This window comes from Rhododendron vialii, chromosome 1a (assembly GCF_030253575.1).
Source record: "Rhododendron vialii isolate Sample 1 chromosome 1a, ASM3025357v1".
NCBI lineage: Eukaryota > Viridiplantae > Streptophyta > Magnoliopsida > Ericales > Ericaceae > Rhododendron > Rhododendron vialii.
In genome coordinates, this window is record NC_080557.1 from 37,443,391 (window position 1) to 37,460,886 (window position 17,496).

Here is a 17,496-nt window from a genome sequence, read left to right on the forward strand (position 1 = left end):
TGTATGCACAGAAAATCTGTGTAAATAGTCAGGTTCCTAAAGCAAAAGCTCATTGGGCCATCCTCCTGAAAGCTGAGGCGTCTGCAAATTGACGGTTGTAGAATACTATTTTGGTTTACAATGCAACCACGCGACCAAATAACCACAACCACCACTTCCACCAGAAAGCAAAGAGAAAGCGTTCCCTTGGACTGGCTTTATTTATGTGAATATGCAGGTCAATTGCAAAAATAGGATGGTTTGGTTTGTATAATATTGGGATGATTTGGTTTGCTCGGAAAAAAATAGGAGCTTGCGAAAACATCCACAAATTTGGAAGGAATTTGTAATTGTAGCGAGGTCAATTGCAAAAATTTTAAAATAACAAGGGGTGAAGCGATATTTTTCAAGATCAGGGAGTGAAGTGTTTAAGCCCAGACCACATGGAAAGAAACAGCACTGAACAGGGGAAAATTGTGTACTAAAACACGGAGAAATAGATCATTTGAATTGTTTAAGGGGCTTAATAATCCTCAAAAAAAAAGAAAAAACTCCCAAAAAAAATTCTCAAAAAGAAAATATTGTTACAAGTTAGTATGACCGAGCTTTAAGGCTTTTCTGGCCGCGGCTGTGGTTTGTGTTTGTAAGGGTTTCACCTCACTCCACTTTCTTGCTTGATGTGGAATCACCATCTTCAGATATAGTAGCAGTCTTAGATTCATCAAACTCCAACAGCTACAAGTGATGAACAGAGAGAAGTCAATAAAGAATCCAGCCAAGTAACAAGCACACAAGTAAAATATGTTTCTATGTTCAAATACTACATAACAACTCGAAAAAAAAAAAAAAAAAAACTTTTTGATACTAATCAAGTTCTACAATTGATCTGAAAGTAGCTTTATGAACTACATAAATCAAATTAACTTTGAGCTGATTCGGCTGTGTTTGGATCATCCGTGTTTGGATCATTGATGTGCGTAGGAATTTTGGAAGGCAAGGCGCAGATATACGAACAAATAAGCCAGAGAAGTTTGTTCTTTGGTTTTTCATAATTTTCCTTTCCTTCAAATCCCTCCAGGAACCCTTGATCCAAACACAACGCTAAAAGGATTTCTGCAATGCAGATGCCTTTCAGGGTGACTAGAAAACCGCTAACTCTCAATTTTTTAGAACTCCTCGGTCCATGGGTCCGTTTTCCCAATGGGGAAATCATGATGTCAATACGCCACTATAAATTTCGAGTCAACTGTCTACCTACCGCAAACCCTTCATTTCTTTGGCACTGGGAGCAGCATAGCATTTTGAGATGCTAAATTGCCTTTGAATGTTTCTGATAGAGACAGGCAACTACCACTTTCTTTGCGTTTTTGCCACACAAAAGCCCTTTTTCAAGCTAAAAAGAGCAGGCAGGTTTTCTGAAGCACCCAAGGGTTCCACAGTCCACATCATGTACTACGTTGGCCCCAAGGGTTGCTAATTACACATTTTGCTATCCACTGTCCACTAATACTAAGCTGGTCGTAGATAGAATTTCCAACTGCACTAGGTCACAACCACTAATCACCAAAATACCTAAGAACTCGGTTGCAAAAGTGGACAAAATGTTGTCCGGATTCTCCGGAAAATCGCAGCTTGGAGGAAAATTTTGAACTGGCATAACAGTTTGTACTGTCATAACCAAACAAGAAGAACTGTGTGCTTGAGGGCGCCAGGTCCCAGGGAGACATAAACTAGTAATTTCAAGTGCAAATACTAGCAAGATTAATGTGCAGGTTGATAAAGCAGTCCAAAAGCACACTTCCACCGGAATAGTGACTAAAAGTTGGGACAACAGAACAAAAACCATGATACGAGGGGCTTTGGAATACGGACGAACCTGTTTTACATCACCATTCCATATGCAATGAGCTGCCAAAAATCCAACAACAGCTGGTACTATGTATAGCAGTGCAGGCTGAAGGTGATATGGAAGATTAAAATTAGGCAGAAGAACTGTCAAAGACATAGCATAGAGTCTGATTCTGCTAAAGAATGGACTGGGTTATATCTTTAATGGCTTGGTTTGCCATATACACACATTATTTTGTATCTTCAGGAAGAAAAAAACGATGCAGCAAAAAGATCAAGATGCACCTGTGCAGCTTGGAACCAATTCATGACAATAATTGTAAGGACTAAACCAAAGGTATATCCCAGAAAAGCACTATTGAAATACTGGCTCTCTTTCCCCCTGGACACATCGAACCGCAAGGCCAATGCGACAAAAATACCTAAAACAAGACACAGGCAAAACATTAAAAAAGAACCACTTTAAGTTGTCATGACACCGGCACATATATTGATGATTTACATTATTAGCACCTATAAAAACCATTTGATCAGTGATATGGTTAACATCCAAGATTTTCTGGCACAGAGAGAGAGAGAGAGAGAGAGAGAGAGAGAGAGAGAGAGAGAGAGAGAGGTGCGTGTACTCCACGCATGAGTCAAGCAGGCTAAACCACTGATCCCAGTGTTTAAGCATATGATAAGGCCAAATAATAGTTGCATATACAATAATCCAGATTTAAAGAGCTGCCCAACTTTCTGGAAAAAGAAGGTGAAATTAGTTGCAAGGGGAAAGCTACCCGGTCTTCAAAGAACCTGACACCACTCTTTAAGTTGTAGCAGGTAGCAAGAACACCAACAACTATTTATGTCAAACATTCAGGAAAATAGAATTTTAAATTTCGTTTGAACACCACACCTGGAATCACTATATCCCCAAGTCCAAGCATCGAAAATGGACGTGCCGAATCGGCAGTGGGGAATAAAAGCTGCAGAGAATTAAAACCCGTCATAATCAGAATATAAAGATCAAGGTGATTGAAAATAGTATAAAAATACAAATGGTACCAATCAAGAAACTGACCTTAATAGGAGCATCGAAAGATTTTGCAACGCTAACCATCACAGGAGTAAAGAAAACCCAGAAAATATCATATACAAAAAGTCCACCCTGCAGTTTATTTCAGCAGGAAAAGAATCAGAATAAGGAACTACCAAGAGAAAATATCTTAAAGTTATCAGCAGAATACGAATGGAACTCTAACTTCTACAAGGTTATCAGCTGAAGAGGTTTTGTGCCAAAAGGTAAAGGGAAGGATGGGGATAAAAAAAGAAGATAAACTTCGAAACAAAGGGACTAATTTAATTTGCAAACCACAATAACAAAGACCAGCCAAGGTCATATGTATATTCTCTTCCATTATGGACAATCAACCTTCCACAAATACGCGCACGAAACAGAAAGTCTCCACAAAAATTGAAATGCCATAATGAAATAAATCAAAATTTGTCAAAGACCCAGCGATACTCTACTTCTTTCCAAACAGTCTCAATCTTTTGGAAACCATTACCTACATAGAGGATGCTGCCCATTCTAAAGCTACTTTCTTTGGCAGGTCTTCAGACAAAGGCTTAGACTTGGAGGAACCAGAAAGAACTCCAAGATGTGAAGGTTTTAGAAAAGTCAATTCCCACCTCAAGATAAAAATGGAAAATGTATACTTGAAAGTGGTTTGCAGAACTCAATGACATTTTTGGTTTAGTTACAGGAGAAACACTCTTACATGGTCAATATAAAATGTCAAAAGTCATGATGTTGCTACATATATTGGGGTGCTGGAAGACAAATCCAAATCTAAAAATACACGACTCAGCTGTCTCAATCCATTTGAACAACCATCTGAAAACTAAATAACCAAATCAATAGATTGTATTCCATACCAAAAGGATGGCACCAGTCTTAAATGAACCCAACGAAAGCATTTCTATGCCCTGCAAAATGAAGAGTATAAAATCAGGTAAACCATGCGCCTTTAAATTATGCCAACAAACAAATGGAGCTCACCAAAAAGAAACAAGTTGTGCAAAAAATAAAACATTTTTTTGTATTTGACGAATTAAAGAAATACAAGCATGTTAGAGAAGGCTTTCCCTTTGAGAATGATGCTACCAAACCTGAATGCAGAATGCAAGGCCTAATATATTGTTTGCCAGCCAATGCTTCTGTGATGCATACCATGCACAGAAGAAAGTTCCAGGTATTGCAGCAATGATCTGAGACCTTGTAAACTCAACCTCCAAAGCTGTGGAAGAAATGTGCAAGGAAAAACATCAATCTGCATGCCATATGCAAACTAATGTCAACTGTACCATATCGGAAAGCAGAAAACTAAATATTCCATTTACTTGAATGTTGAGTTATATATCATGCCAACCGCACCGTGTTGAGGACAAGACAATGAGAAACTAAAAGATTGCTTTTATTACAATGATAAGATACATATTCAACAAGGGAAACCATAACTCAAGTCAACAAGTTCAGTGACGTGCATATATTGTCAGAAATGGCCGGCATATAGAGCTTCAGAACGACAAAACTGGATGTTTGTACAAGTTGATAGAGGGCATTGAGAAAGTCAATGTTACTCTATGAAGGAGGACAGAAACCAAACAAAAAGAGGTACCGTTTCCTAATTCAGTTTCACTTAATGAGCAGCAACCATCAGTTTCACTTAATGAGAGAGAGAGCACATAAAGAGATATACAAAACTGAACTACAGAAGGAGGAGGATTGGAGAAGCTTTCTACAGGAACATAGCACATGCATATGTTAGCCTCTTTGCACAGGGAAGAAAGTCATCCATGCCAATTTTGCATCTTGAAGGTGTAGAAAGAGAAATGACAATTGACATTAAACACTCAACAAGGGAAAATGGAGGAACCACATACAACGAAAATACGGAAATCGCCAGATTATAAGGTCCTCGTTCCACTGCTTTGGCAGAAAACGTCTGATTGCAGGTAAAAGTGTCGCTCTGTAAAGTATGAAAAGGACAAAAGATCAGTAAATAGTGCAGAATCACTCCAAACCATCAATCGGCAACAAGTATTAAGCATAATAGAATGACCCATACGGAAGGAACATACGAAAGAGCGACAATCCCGAGTACAAAGAAGTAGCATGTCAAAACAGCATTAACCAAGTCCTTCGACACAAACTTAAAGAGTAGGAATAGTGATAACAGCATCACACTCCCGACCAAAGGGAACCGCATAGCATGTTCATTAGACATTGTCTCCTGCAATAATAAAGACGTCACATTTGAAGCAAGGTTAAACCCCTTTGTTTAGACTTTAGAGCACATAATATAGAAAACGAAGACATGGTGCAACAGATTGCCTGCCGTACTTACTGAAGGAGGAGTTGATTTGATGGAACGGTAGCAACCCACATAAACTGCGAGGCAAGCAGTCAAAATGACATTTAAATTTGGATCTACCTTCAGAACCAGTGGTGCCAAAGTTAAACCTGCAGGCCAAAATGATGACAACAAATCAAAAGTTGGTTGCTCCAAAAGTGTGGAACATGAAGTGAATACCCTATAACCATAAAAGCATCACGAGTCATTGGCACATAATTGTTAGGAACTGATACACCAGTAAGACAGACACTGGAAAGTACAAGTCACGTCTTTAGGATTCCTAAAGACCTTTACAATTGGAATATTTCATGGATTTTTGCAGGGTTTAGAGATGAGCTGTACAAGCACTGGGAGCTGTACAAGCACTGGGAAATTTGGAATCTCAAAAGAGTTGGCTCTACTGCAGATAATACATCCTGTGATTATCCTTTGTGTCATTTTTAATGGAAAGATGGGAAAGCTATAAACAACAATACGGGTGCAATTGTTTATGTTTGAATGATCAGGAGGTGTTAGAAGCATCAGGAACCAAGTTCAGGAGGTAAGAAGCCTTTCAGACTCCCAGTTCTTACAGGTTAAGAACTTAAGACAAAGCAGGTTTATTAATTGGCTTTGCAGAGAATTGGAAGCTGAATATGGATCTGGAAGTCGAAACGGAAATTGGGTCCAACTGGGTTTGGTGGAGCTGCTTCGAGATGATAGATCTACTGTATCAAGGCATTCTTCGGAAAGATGTAACAAGACTTGTCTTGCGGCAGAACTTTGGGCAATTTACAGACGAATGACTATTGTGCTTTAGGAAACTAGGAATCAAGTCCATATTCCATCCAACTCCGAAAATGCTGTCAAATTGATCAAAGGTTGGTAGGTGGTACAGTTACACACAGATTTGATAGTATGACTTGCAACAAAAATCCGACAACTATTAGTGCAACTTCAAGTACCATCCTTTTCACAAATATTGGATCTAACATGCTTTTTCTTCCATTCATAGGGAATTTTCTTAAAATTCAAGACCTTAAAATTATCAGTCAACAACCAAACTACTTTTTCTACCTTTCATCCCTCAAACGCTTCCAAAATTCTGTAGAAATTCTATTTGATCCTTCAACCTCTCCCAATTTCATCTACTTCACAGCTCCTATAGCTTGCTGTTCTGGTCTTGCAAAAAATCTGTAATTATCACTACTAGTAAAGCTATAGGTCCTCCTAAACTGAAGTTCAGAGAATGACTCGAATCATAAAGAGATACAATGTAATTCCCTCGTTCCTCAAACTACTTGTTCTCCTTAACTAGCACTCTAGCACGCATAATTTTCTAATTTAGGTCTTTTCAGTTTCTCTGATCAATACAAGTTTATACAAACTATAGAATATCTATGTTTCCAGCCTTAGCATTTAGCTTGAAAGAAGTTCATCATGAGAGTAACCACTGTTACTTGCTACCAAAAAGACTGTCAGTGCAAGGTATAAATTCAAAATATCCTGAACTATGCCTTCATGCAGTGATCATGTAAATGTTACTCCAACATGCCTCTTCCCCCCTTACGCGGGATAGTTTGTTTCCTAAATGTTTTGACAGTGCTTGGAGCAAAGACAACTGTGATTATCTAGACATGTGGTACCTAGCGAAAGGCATCGTTTTTCCATTTTTTTATAACCAGGTGTCCGCATCACCTTAATCCTAGGGAGCATACCCACCGTCCACCAGCGGGGTCCCACTTGAAGCAGTCTAAGGACACCGCCACTTGGTACCCAACACCCCCTTACCACCACATAATTTTTTCTTTTTTAATAACCAGGTGTCCGGACAGCTTCCACGCACCTCGATTAATCCTAGGACCAAACCCCCGTCCGTTAGTGGGACCCCACTTGAAGCGGTCTTAGGGCACTGGTACCCAACACCCCTTACCACCATATATTTTTGCAGGGTCCATACATTTCGTACAAAATCAATGGAGTAAATAAGTTTAAAAAATAAAAACAGACTGCAATTTGACTGATACACACCTGCTAGAGCAATGTTAGCAGCACGCTCTCTGTTCTTCATCTTAAAAACTGTCGCTTTTGGCGCAAGATTTTTACTTTTCTCAATGTAACGCCTGCTACCGTTATCGCACAGACTGCAAACTACAAATGACGCGTGAATGGAGTAAAAAATGGGTTATGAAAAAAATTGAAATCTTCAACAAAAAAAACAAAAAGGTACCCAATTGCGATAATCATCATAATTGTGATAGACTGATCATTAGGAGACAATCTAATCACGAAAACGCGTAAATCTCAAATCGAGTAAAAGAACCCTAATACGTAGAACGATCGAGTAGCGAAATTGGAACGGGGCGAGTGTATCAAGGAGCTGACGTACCGGAGGAGGAGAGAGAAATAGTTTGAGTTCCTTCCTCTCTCTCTCTAATGCTCGACGGACGTACAGATCGGAATTTTGAGAGAGGGAGAGGGTCTAGGTACACTCGTCTAGGTAATGTTCCACTTTCAAAAAAATAGAACTTTTTGAAAAAAAAAAAGGTAATTTTAAATTTAAATATAATAAAAATAAAAATATTTTTTCAATTTTTTTCATACCGTTTAAAATATCTTAATGAGATCTATCAAACAAAATCTATATTGGTAGAAAAATTATTTGCATAAACACATAATTTTTGAATTTAAAATTACATTTTTTTTCTAAAAAGTTCTTTTTCCAAAAAGTGAAACACCCCCTTAACTAGAGATTAATGGGGGAGTGGGACAGTTAACGACACCACAACAGCACAAAGGTGATGGTGACGTGGAGAGAGAGAGAGAGAGAGAGAGAGAGAGGGTTTAACTGAAGATTAATGGGGAGTGAAAGAGTTAAACACACCGCAACGGGGGCCACAAAGGCGGTGGTGATGTGGAGAGAGAGAGAGGGGGGGTTTACTTGAAGATTAATGGGGAGTGGGACAGTTAATGACACCGCAACGGGGGCCACAAAGGTGGTGGTGACGTGGAGAGAGAAAGAGAGGGGGGGTTTAACTGAAGATTAATGGGGAGTGTGACAGTTAACCACACTGCTACGGGGGCCACAAAGGTGGTGGTGACGTGGAGAGAGAGAGAGAGATAGAGAGAGGATTTACCTGAAGATTAATGGGGAGTGGGACAGTTAACCACACCGCAATGGGGGCCATAAAGGCGGCGGTGACGTGGAGAGAGAGAGAGAGAGAGAGAGAGAGAGAGAGAGAGAGAGAGAGAGAGTTTACTTGAAGATTAATGGGGAGTGGGACAGTTAACCACACCGCAACGGGGGCCACAAAGGCTGTGGTGACTTGGAGAGAGAGAGAGAGAGAGAGGGTTTACCTGAAGATTAATGGGGAATGAGACAGTTAACCACACCGCAACGGGGGCCACAAAGGCTGTGTTGACGTGGAGGGAGAGAGAGAGGGGGTTTACCTGAAGATTAATGGGGAGTAGGACAGTTAACCACACCGCAACGGGAGCCACAAAGGCGGTGGTGACGTGGAGAGAGAGAGAGGGTTTAACTGAAGATTAATGGAGAGTGGGACAGTTAACAACACCGCAACGGGGGCCACAAAGGTGGTGGTGACGTGGAGAGAGAGAGAGAGAGAGAGAGAGAGAGAGGGGGAGGGGTTTAACTGAAGATTAATGGGGAGTGGGACAGTTACCGACACCGCAACGGGGGGCCACAAAGGTGCTGGTGACGTGGAGATTTGGTTTCTATCAATTGGGGCCAGATCTGGTGAGCCTGCATATCCAATCAAAGATGACCATGTCAGCTCCGGAAGTATCTTCCGACTTTTTTCAACCAAATGGTAAAAGAGGAGCGTTAGGTACCCCGAAAGAGTACCCATAAATTATCCCGACTTTGAAAATCAATGGTCCAGATTCACTTAAAGTCAATTTGAACCCTCGATTTTCAAATTCGGAATAATTTCTGGGTACTTTTTCGGAGTACATAGCATTTTCCATGGTAAAAATCGTAAAATATATTTAAATTCTATAGGCCCCACACATTGGTTTCGAAGCGGAATGAGATCCAACGGTAAAAGAAGCCCGCATTTTAGCGTTTAAACGAGCTGACAAAAAAAAACAAAACAAAACAAAACGAGGGATCTCCTATTAAAAGAAACTTGATTCTCCATCCGTCCCAAATTTGATGTCAATTTTTGATATCCGTGCCAATTTCAATTCATTATATCTTTCAATATGGATCTTAAAAAATATACAATATGGATCTTGTTTGATAGTTTTCGATTAGTTTTATTATACAAAGTTTTCAAACTCATGAAAAATATTATAAAATTGAAAGATATAAGCGATAAAAAATGACACGAATTTCAAAAATTATCATTCTTTTCGGGACGGAGGGAGTATATAATCATCGGTTGCTTTATAGAGCAAGTACATCAGGTGGGGTAAATTGGCTATATAGCCATTTTACAGAAGGTAAACACACAAAAACAAGCTGTAGCAGAGGAGATAAAATAGAAGGTAAAATGATTTTGATGAAATGGTTCGGTAACTATACGGAAACCTATTCACAAGCTTTTCTATTTCTTTATTACTCTCTCTCCAAAAAAGAAAAAGGGAAATAAAAGTAAATTTTTTTTATTGGAGGTCCAATAAATCAAGTAATTTTTTTTGTCTTTATTTGATTTTTTTTGCATTTGTTTATTTTGTGTCAAACTTTTATGACTTATTGATTTATCTCGACGAGAGAAATTGGAAAAGTAAAATTTTTTGATTGGAACTCATAATTAAAATTGGATAACTTTAGAATTCCAAATACATCGGAGTGTAGTGTCGGCTCCAAAAATTTGTAATAGGGTATTCAAAAATTACTTTAACTCTACTGGCTGATCTATTAACCAATAATATAAGTACGAAAAGTCATATATAGAACTATAAATAGTGCATGCGGTCAAAAAAATACTAACCTTTATTCTAAAAAAAATTAATTACAAGGCGAAAATGATAATTTAAAAATATATACTTGTTTTTTCAAAAAAAAAATTTATTATTTTTGAAAGTTGTCGTATTGCATAGTAAATACTATTGTTTTGATAATGGAGGAGGAAATTTTTTTTATAGCTGTCCTGGATGAGATCTTGTATTTTGTGCCAATGTTTTTTTTTTTTTCACGAATTTTGTGCCAATGTTTAATCGGTGTATTAATCTACTAAAACCTTTTTGAAAGAAACTGTAGCAAGTATGTTGGGACTGAATGTAACGACCCGAATTTTCAAGTCATTATTTTAATTAAATATTTTATTATAATTTTTTTACTAAAAATTATTTTATCATTTATTAAAGTGTTTTTATTATTATAATTTAACTCTAGCAGCTAGCCATTAAAAACCCTTTGATATCATAGGATTTTTTTCCATATCTTAAACATTGATATCATTGTACCCAACTATTGTAGAACCCTAGCTTTAGGTTCATGATTCTAAAAATCTAGGATAAGATTAGATTGGATTTTATTATATTTGATTAAAGATTTTGTTAGATATTGTTAGATTATATAAGATTATATAAGATTTGATTAGATTAGATATTATTAGATATAGTTGGATTTTCTTAGATTATATATGATTTGATTTAGATATTATTAGTTTTTATAAGATATGATTTAAATTCTCCTCCCATTAGTATAAATAGGCTTCTCCCCTCCCCTCTACTTCACACATCACACCTCACTTCTCATTTTCAATTTTTAGTTAAAGAGAGAGAGAGAGAGAGAGAGAGAGAGTTAAAAGAGAAAAAAAATTGAGAGTTTATTTTCTAAATAGCTAGTGATGTTTTGGATTGGTGGGCTAGTGGTGTATTTAGTCGGAAGATGGAAAAATGTTTTAAGGCATTGATTCGTAGACATAACAGCTGGGCATATTTTGAGGTAATCCGGAGAGTATACGATATGCTTCCCACTTCCGAAATTCTTTCTTTACTCTCATTTTTGTACTCTTTTTGATTATCTCGTGATATTTGTTCAATCTTGTAGATATCATTGGAAAGTGGAATAATTAGTATCGAATATGATAAAGTTGTTGGCTGAGTACTATAGAACTGTTTAGTACAGGGATCGAGTGAATTCATGCACCAATAGCCTATCCAATAGCCAGAATGGGTCGAGGATGACTCGGTAAGGAAGGTATTGGGAGAGGGTCACTGATTATGTACTGAGGAGGACATGGTATGAGGTCCTTTGTGATTGTTGTTTCGACTTGGTGGTCGATTATCGCTTATTAATTCCACTTGAATATAAGATTATTATTCTGTTGTATCGTATACTTCCCGAATAATTTCTTTTTCAGGTGCGGAACCGGATTAGTGGAAATTGAGTCGGAGCATATAAGGATTAAGTTGAAGAGGTCTTGGAAGATTTGATAATTTTGGAGCATCTAGAAGACTATTTAGAAGACAACTTAAGTTATTTTGGTAATGTAATTTATTTATGGTGAAATTAGGAGCTTAGAAGTGTTTGAAATGTAGTGTATTTTGGAGTTTATTTATAGAAAATAGCGGGGCGTTACACTGAACTTCTCAAAATATGTTGTTCTTTAGGTTGACATGATGATTTTTTTTTTTTTTTGGTAAATTAGCTTGAAATTAAAAGAGGTTAACCGAATGTACAGCCTATGTAGAGACTCGTATTATTTTCTTTTTTTTAGGCTATATATATTTTTTTTGTTTTTTTTGTTAATGTATAGCCCGTCAAGATAGACAGTGCGGATATTCGGTGTGACGTCTTCGTTGGAAAATATAAGGGTAATTGTGTGAAGGGTGCACGTGTGAGTGTGGTGCGAGAAGCGGGGGATTGCTCCCCACTTCTACAATTTCCCCAGGAGAACCATTTCCTCCCTTTCTCACTCTCTCGGCAGTCTCTCTCTCCTCTTCTCCTCCGAAAACTCTCTCCTCGATTGCATCTATTTAGAACGTGGTTTCGAACAAAGTTCAAGAATTAAAATTGTTATACGGCGCATGGGCTTTCCGAATATCCAAGAAAAATCATGATCGGACCGCGTGGGAGCTTGGTTGACTTGGTCAAAGGTTCGGGTTTTGCTCAAAACCCATGAGGTAGGGATCTCTTACTCTTGTTATGCGTTTAAACGGTGTTTATGTACCTAGATCGTGCTTTGTTTCGTTGTTTGAGGTTGTTTGTTCCATTTCCGAATTTCTACAGAAACAGGGTCTTTGTTTTTGGGGTTTTACGCCTTCTTAAACTCATGATTGAATTTTGGTTCCTTCGTATGAAATAGAGTAGACTTAGAGCCCGTTCTAATGCCGCTGAAATCACTCAAAACCGTTGAGAATTGAATTTATGGTGATATCTAGAATACTGGTCTGCAATCTGTCTCGTTTTCTGGGTTTCAGCCCACTTCGAACGGCCATAACTTCCTCGTCCGATGTCCGTTTTATGCAAACTTCATATCGGTTCGAAGATCTTGAAGTCAGCTTTCATTTGCCACTGGAATCGTCTTAAAACTCTTAGTACACAAAAAGTTATGATCGATTGAGTGGAGGTATATCAATCTGTCAGGCAGATTCGTGTAGCCTCGGTAAACCCCTGTTTAACCACCCTTGGAGTGCAGATTTGACTTGGGTTCCTTTGCGTCTTTCAAAGTTCATTCAATCGCCCGACTATTGGGACTGGAATCACTCAAAAATATTAAGAACTCGATATATAGTGATTTTTAGAAGATTGAACTGAAATCTGGAAATTTGGGCAGCGTACAGGGCTGCGGGTTTTTCATCGTTTGTTATAGCTAAATGACGCTATTGGTTGTGGGTCCTTATGGGTTTTAAAAATTGGTAAGTTTGTGATCCTTTGGCGTTGGAATTATTGAAAAATATTGAATGTGGAATTTTTAATGAATTGTCGAACACTGACTGCTCTCTGGGACAGTTTTGGTCCGTTGATTCTCTTTTGTCTGTTTTGACTCTCAATCACTTCTAACACATTTTAAACATTGTTAAACCATCCCTAAGTTTGATTACTTGAGTTCCTATGAGTTAATGATCATTCAAATTCCTTCGATGCCCATTGAGCGTAATCTTAGTGTTGTTGTAAATGGAATATGTGATTTAAGGTTGTTTAGGAGTACCGAAGGCTAAGTGAGACGTTGTGGGAAGTATAGTTGGTAGACGTGAGCTTTTCTAGTGATCCGAGTGGTAGCATAGTAATCCGTGTCCGCATGATTCACTTATCCTTCAAACTCTTTTGGCGCTCGTTTCACGAGATCAAAGTAATCAATATTAGTAAGTAGTATGTTGTAGAGTCGCTATGGAGTCAGTACGATATTGTGCTGTACTAAGAGAGAAAGGCGTGTACTGATTTGTCAGTCGATGTTCTTTTATGATTGATTGTTTGGAATACTTTGAAATGTGATTGTCAATGCGTGTTTGACCTATAAATCAGTTTGATTGACGTGCCTTATTGTGTCATGAGATTAGAGAAGTGTTTGTTGAATGAGTTGTATGATTGTTGGGATTTGAATGGTTGTAATTGAGGATTTGAATGAGGAAGCGACTGCAACGCAAGTGGTGGAAATGCAGACTGCAACGCAAAGGGTGGTAGTGCAGAGACCCAAATAATGGGTGATGTTGACTGCAACGCAAGGGGTGGAAATGCAAACTGCAACGCAAGGGGTGGAAATGCGGAGTGGTTGAGATTATGAGAAGTGTCGAAATGGTTGCGAACCTATTGTGAGTACGTTTGATTGATGTGATTTTAATAATACTTCTACATGACATGTGAACGGTTAGGAATACTTACAAGTTGTTTGGAACTCTTTGGCCGTAGTCTGTCTTTCGTTGTGATAAACTCGTGTTTCTCATGTTCACTTATCGAATTCTTTCACTCTTTGTGCATACTTCGTCTCATTTTCACATAGTTTGAGTATAGATTTCTCTACTGGGCTAGTGTAGCTCAACCTACCATTTTCAGGTACACTACATGGACACAGTCTTGGAGGTTGTGAAGTGCATGCAGACATCACAGGCTAAAGTTATTTTCTGAAGAACTTGTCTTTCCTTTGTAAATCAAACTGTATTGTACTATTTTCTCTAATTTGAAATACTGTATTATATAGTTGACAAAATTGTGAGATTTAGAAACTGTATGTTATGTTGTAATTTGGGGTACCGTATGTACTATTGTGAGGATTTGTATTTAAAATGGTATTGTTATTTATGTTAAAAATTGAGGGCGTGACAGCCTACAAGGGGCATACCCCAGGAGATGATTTAATTTTCTATCGTAGTCTTAAATTCGAAGGAATCTTATTCAAGTTAATGGGGTTCGCAATGTAGTTGATTTCTTTGTGCGTAATTCTATTAGCTAATAAGACAAAAAAAAAACTTAAAGTAATTATTTTCATGAATGCGAAATTAACATATTTAGATTATCGACGATAAAGGTGGAGAGAACGCAGAGCACAGTGCTTATACCAATAGATGCTTCTTTTTCTCTTTCTTTATTATGATTATGAATTTTATTTGAAGTAATTAATGTGTTAGGTGTTCAAATATGAATTATGTGGATTGAGGGGTTGTAATTGGGTAACGATTGAGTGTTCAACGGGTTTTGAGTTGGGTGTTCAATTCTTTTTGGGTCAAGTGTTCAAGATTGAATTGAGTGTTCATTGATATTTAAATTGGGTGTTCAAAAAAGGTTAGCTCATGATTTTTACATGTATTCTAAGCAAAAAAAAAAAAAAAATGTTTGGGTGTTCAATTGACCATGGAAGGCTCAAAATAGAGCCGCCTCTGTCGGAGTGCACACAAGCGGGTCCGAACACTCTGTCATAACTAAAAATCTTTTCTTCTCCCTTTTTTTGAAAACCAAAAGTAATTCTACCTTTCTAGTTCCCTCACATTTAGCTTGAAAGTAATATCTAAGAAAATACGTACGGATCACTTGGCCATCAAACACCCAGTGGCAGACGCATAATTTGTATTTAGTAGGGGCCCAAATCACGTAAATAATAAAAAAATGTATTTTATAAGTATATGTAGCAATGCTACTCGCAAGTTTCAAAGAAGATACGATATGCGCAACCACCATTTAATTTTATACATGCAAGTTAAGAAATGATTGATAACGGATTAGAAATTTTGAAAATTTTACCCCGCACATATAGAAATTTTAAAGAAAAAATTTCACAGACTTGCAGGAGCCAATATAATTTTTTTCTTATTAACCTAAAAATTAGTATACTACACAAGCATATTTGGAGTTGTGCAATGGCCCAGGTTCCCCTTTGCACCTCTTGGGACCACCCAACCAACACCCATCACTACTACAATAAACCATAAAGATCATAGCTATTGGCCATGATTGTAAGTTTTTTATCATGCTCCTGCTACCGTGATGGATTTGGGTGTGATTGTAAGTCACTCTCTTTTATCACGGTTATAAACCGTGATTGAAGGAGAGAAACAATCACGGCCAAAAGGCGTGATCGTTTCTCTTTTATCATGATTATAAGTTGTGATTGTTTCTCTTGGGCGTGATTGTTTCTCTTTTTTGAAAGTGATTGTATGTCACTTTAGATCAGGTCTGTAACCGTGATTGAAAGTTCAAAATAATCACACCATAAACTAAGATGAAAAATTATTGCGCGTGATATTTTCTTTGAACCTATTAGACTATCTTTTCTTGTCATTGCCAAGTTTCAAACCCACGCACTCTTGGTTGATTTCTCAAGTCCTTACCACTAAGCTAGCCAAGAACTTCTGTTACATTAGGAAAACAAAAATATTTATATTTACTTCCTAAAGTGAAAAAACTTTTTTTTCTTTAAAATTTGCTGAATTTTTTGAAATGCAATTAACATGATATTGAAATATATATAAAAATACATACGCTGAAACTTCCCATTTGGTCTAATCCAGAGGTTTACGTACGCCATCAATATAGTCATGTGCTTAGCATTGAATTGATTTCCAATTAGAGAAAGTGAGTGATTTGGAAATGCCTCTGACATAGCATTGCATGCCTATCTATTACGTACACATAAGGACGGAATCAGAATTTTACCCTAGTAGTGGCGAAATATATACTAAAAAAATATAAAAAAATACATTACAATATTAATAGTCATCGGCTCCGGAAAAAATTAAAGTAACGTAACAAAAACTAAACTAAATGATGTTTGTCATTTACACATGGAGTACAAACGAAGACTAATTTTAATTTTGGGCATCGATAATGGCATAATAATTAAATTTCCTTAATTTTTTTAGGTTAAGTTGTTTTAGTGTTAGAGTGTGGAATATTTTTTTTCTTAATTACACATCATCATTTATATTATTTCACTTTGGCCCATTAAATTTAGTTTTGGAATATTTTTTTGGGTCTTCTTTCATGAAAAAAATAGAAGATTTATGACTAGTATATAATAAAAAATAAGGAAAAAAACCTAGCAGTAATGAGACTATATAAGTTTGGGATAAAAAAAAAAATTGTCACATATAATAATTGCATTTTCTAAAATTCTTGTCGTGGCAGTCGCCGCCATTAGACCCCTTTTGTTCCATCCTTGGTTAGCATGTCAACTGGCGCAAGTCATTATAGGTCATACATTATAATGATGCAATATTATAATGTGGATCCAATGCTCATTCATTCTGCAATATTATATTGTATGACCATTTCTTATAAATTCTCTCACCAAAAGTGCAATCAGAAACTCTTAACCAAAACTCTCACTTAAATCAAGTCTCGCAAAATACTAATTTCCACAATAACAAAAAAATAACATTTACTGGCTTCTCCAATCCAAATGGACGAATCTTCAATCAAACAAATAAACAAACAAACAAATTAATGAAGTGCGGAGTCTTCCAATATTGGATTTGAGCAAAAAAATTTCACACACAATCCTCCTTAAATACAAGAATGACCGTGTGTGGGGATAAGCTCATTCAATGTGCAATTGAGACATTTCGTTTGTTTATTTTAGCAAACTTTCAGTGAAGACTTTTGCAGTCAGCTTCAATAACAACGTATGAGGCCCTTGTTTGCCACCAGCTGATAAAGTGGGGACCTATTAATTCAATGGGAAATGAATTTCATTCGGTCCTTTTGATTCCCTCGTTCAACAATAAGTTGATAATATTCTCTCATTAGACACCAAATCATCATTCTCAATTAAATGAAACCAAAAAGAGAGACCAAGACTATTTGAATCGTCCACATACGTACTTGTCAGCAATAAGTTGATAAGGTGGGGACCTATTAATTCAATGGGAAATGAATTTCATTCGG

At 37.1% G+C, this 17,496-nt stretch overlaps 1 protein-coding gene and 1 long non-coding RNA gene across 5 annotated transcripts; one reads left to right on the top strand and one right to left on the bottom strand.

The window, feature by feature from the left end:
• Window positions 1-439: 439 nt before the first annotated feature.
• Window positions 440-7,955, bottom strand: LOC131298552 (signal peptide peptidase-like). 3 transcript variants are annotated; one of them, XM_058324101.1, is made up of 12 exons: window positions 7,597-7,955; window positions 7,239-7,358; window positions 5,220-5,335; window positions 4,954-5,105; window positions 4,756-4,841; window positions 3,982-4,109; window positions 3,748-3,798; window positions 2,891-2,977; window positions 2,726-2,795; window positions 2,113-2,249; window positions 1,856-1,933; window positions 440-714 (listed from the first exon to the last, which is right to left on the bottom strand). In XM_058324101.1, the coding sequence occupies exons 2-12, from the start codon at window positions 7,276-7,278 to the stop codon at window positions 637-639; spliced, it is 1,023 nt and encodes a 340-aa protein (XP_058180084.1). In that variant the 5' UTR covers window positions 7,279-7,358; window positions 7,597-7,955; the 3' UTR covers window positions 440-636. The 3 variants fall into 3 exon arrangements, with proteins under 3 accessions (XP_058180084.1, XP_058180129.1, XP_058180042.1); XM_058324146.1 differs by having other exon boundaries at window positions 7,239-7,351; window positions 7,597-7,662; XM_058324059.1 differs by having other exon boundaries at window positions 7,239-7,351; window positions 7,438-7,641.
• A 2,956-nt stretch (window positions 7,956-10,911) lies between these two features.
• LOC131298716 (uncharacterized) lies at window positions 10,912-14,446 on the top strand. Of its 2 annotated transcripts, XR_009190532.1 has the most exons (4): window positions 10,912-11,121; window positions 11,227-11,418; window positions 11,540-12,302; window positions 14,173-14,446. It is a non-coding gene; the product is annotated as an uncharacterized LOC131298716 (long non-coding RNA). The 2 variants fall into 2 exon arrangements; XR_009190531.1 differs by having other exon boundaries at window positions 10,915-12,302.
• The last annotated feature ends 3,050 nt before the right edge of the window (window positions 14,447-17,496 follow it).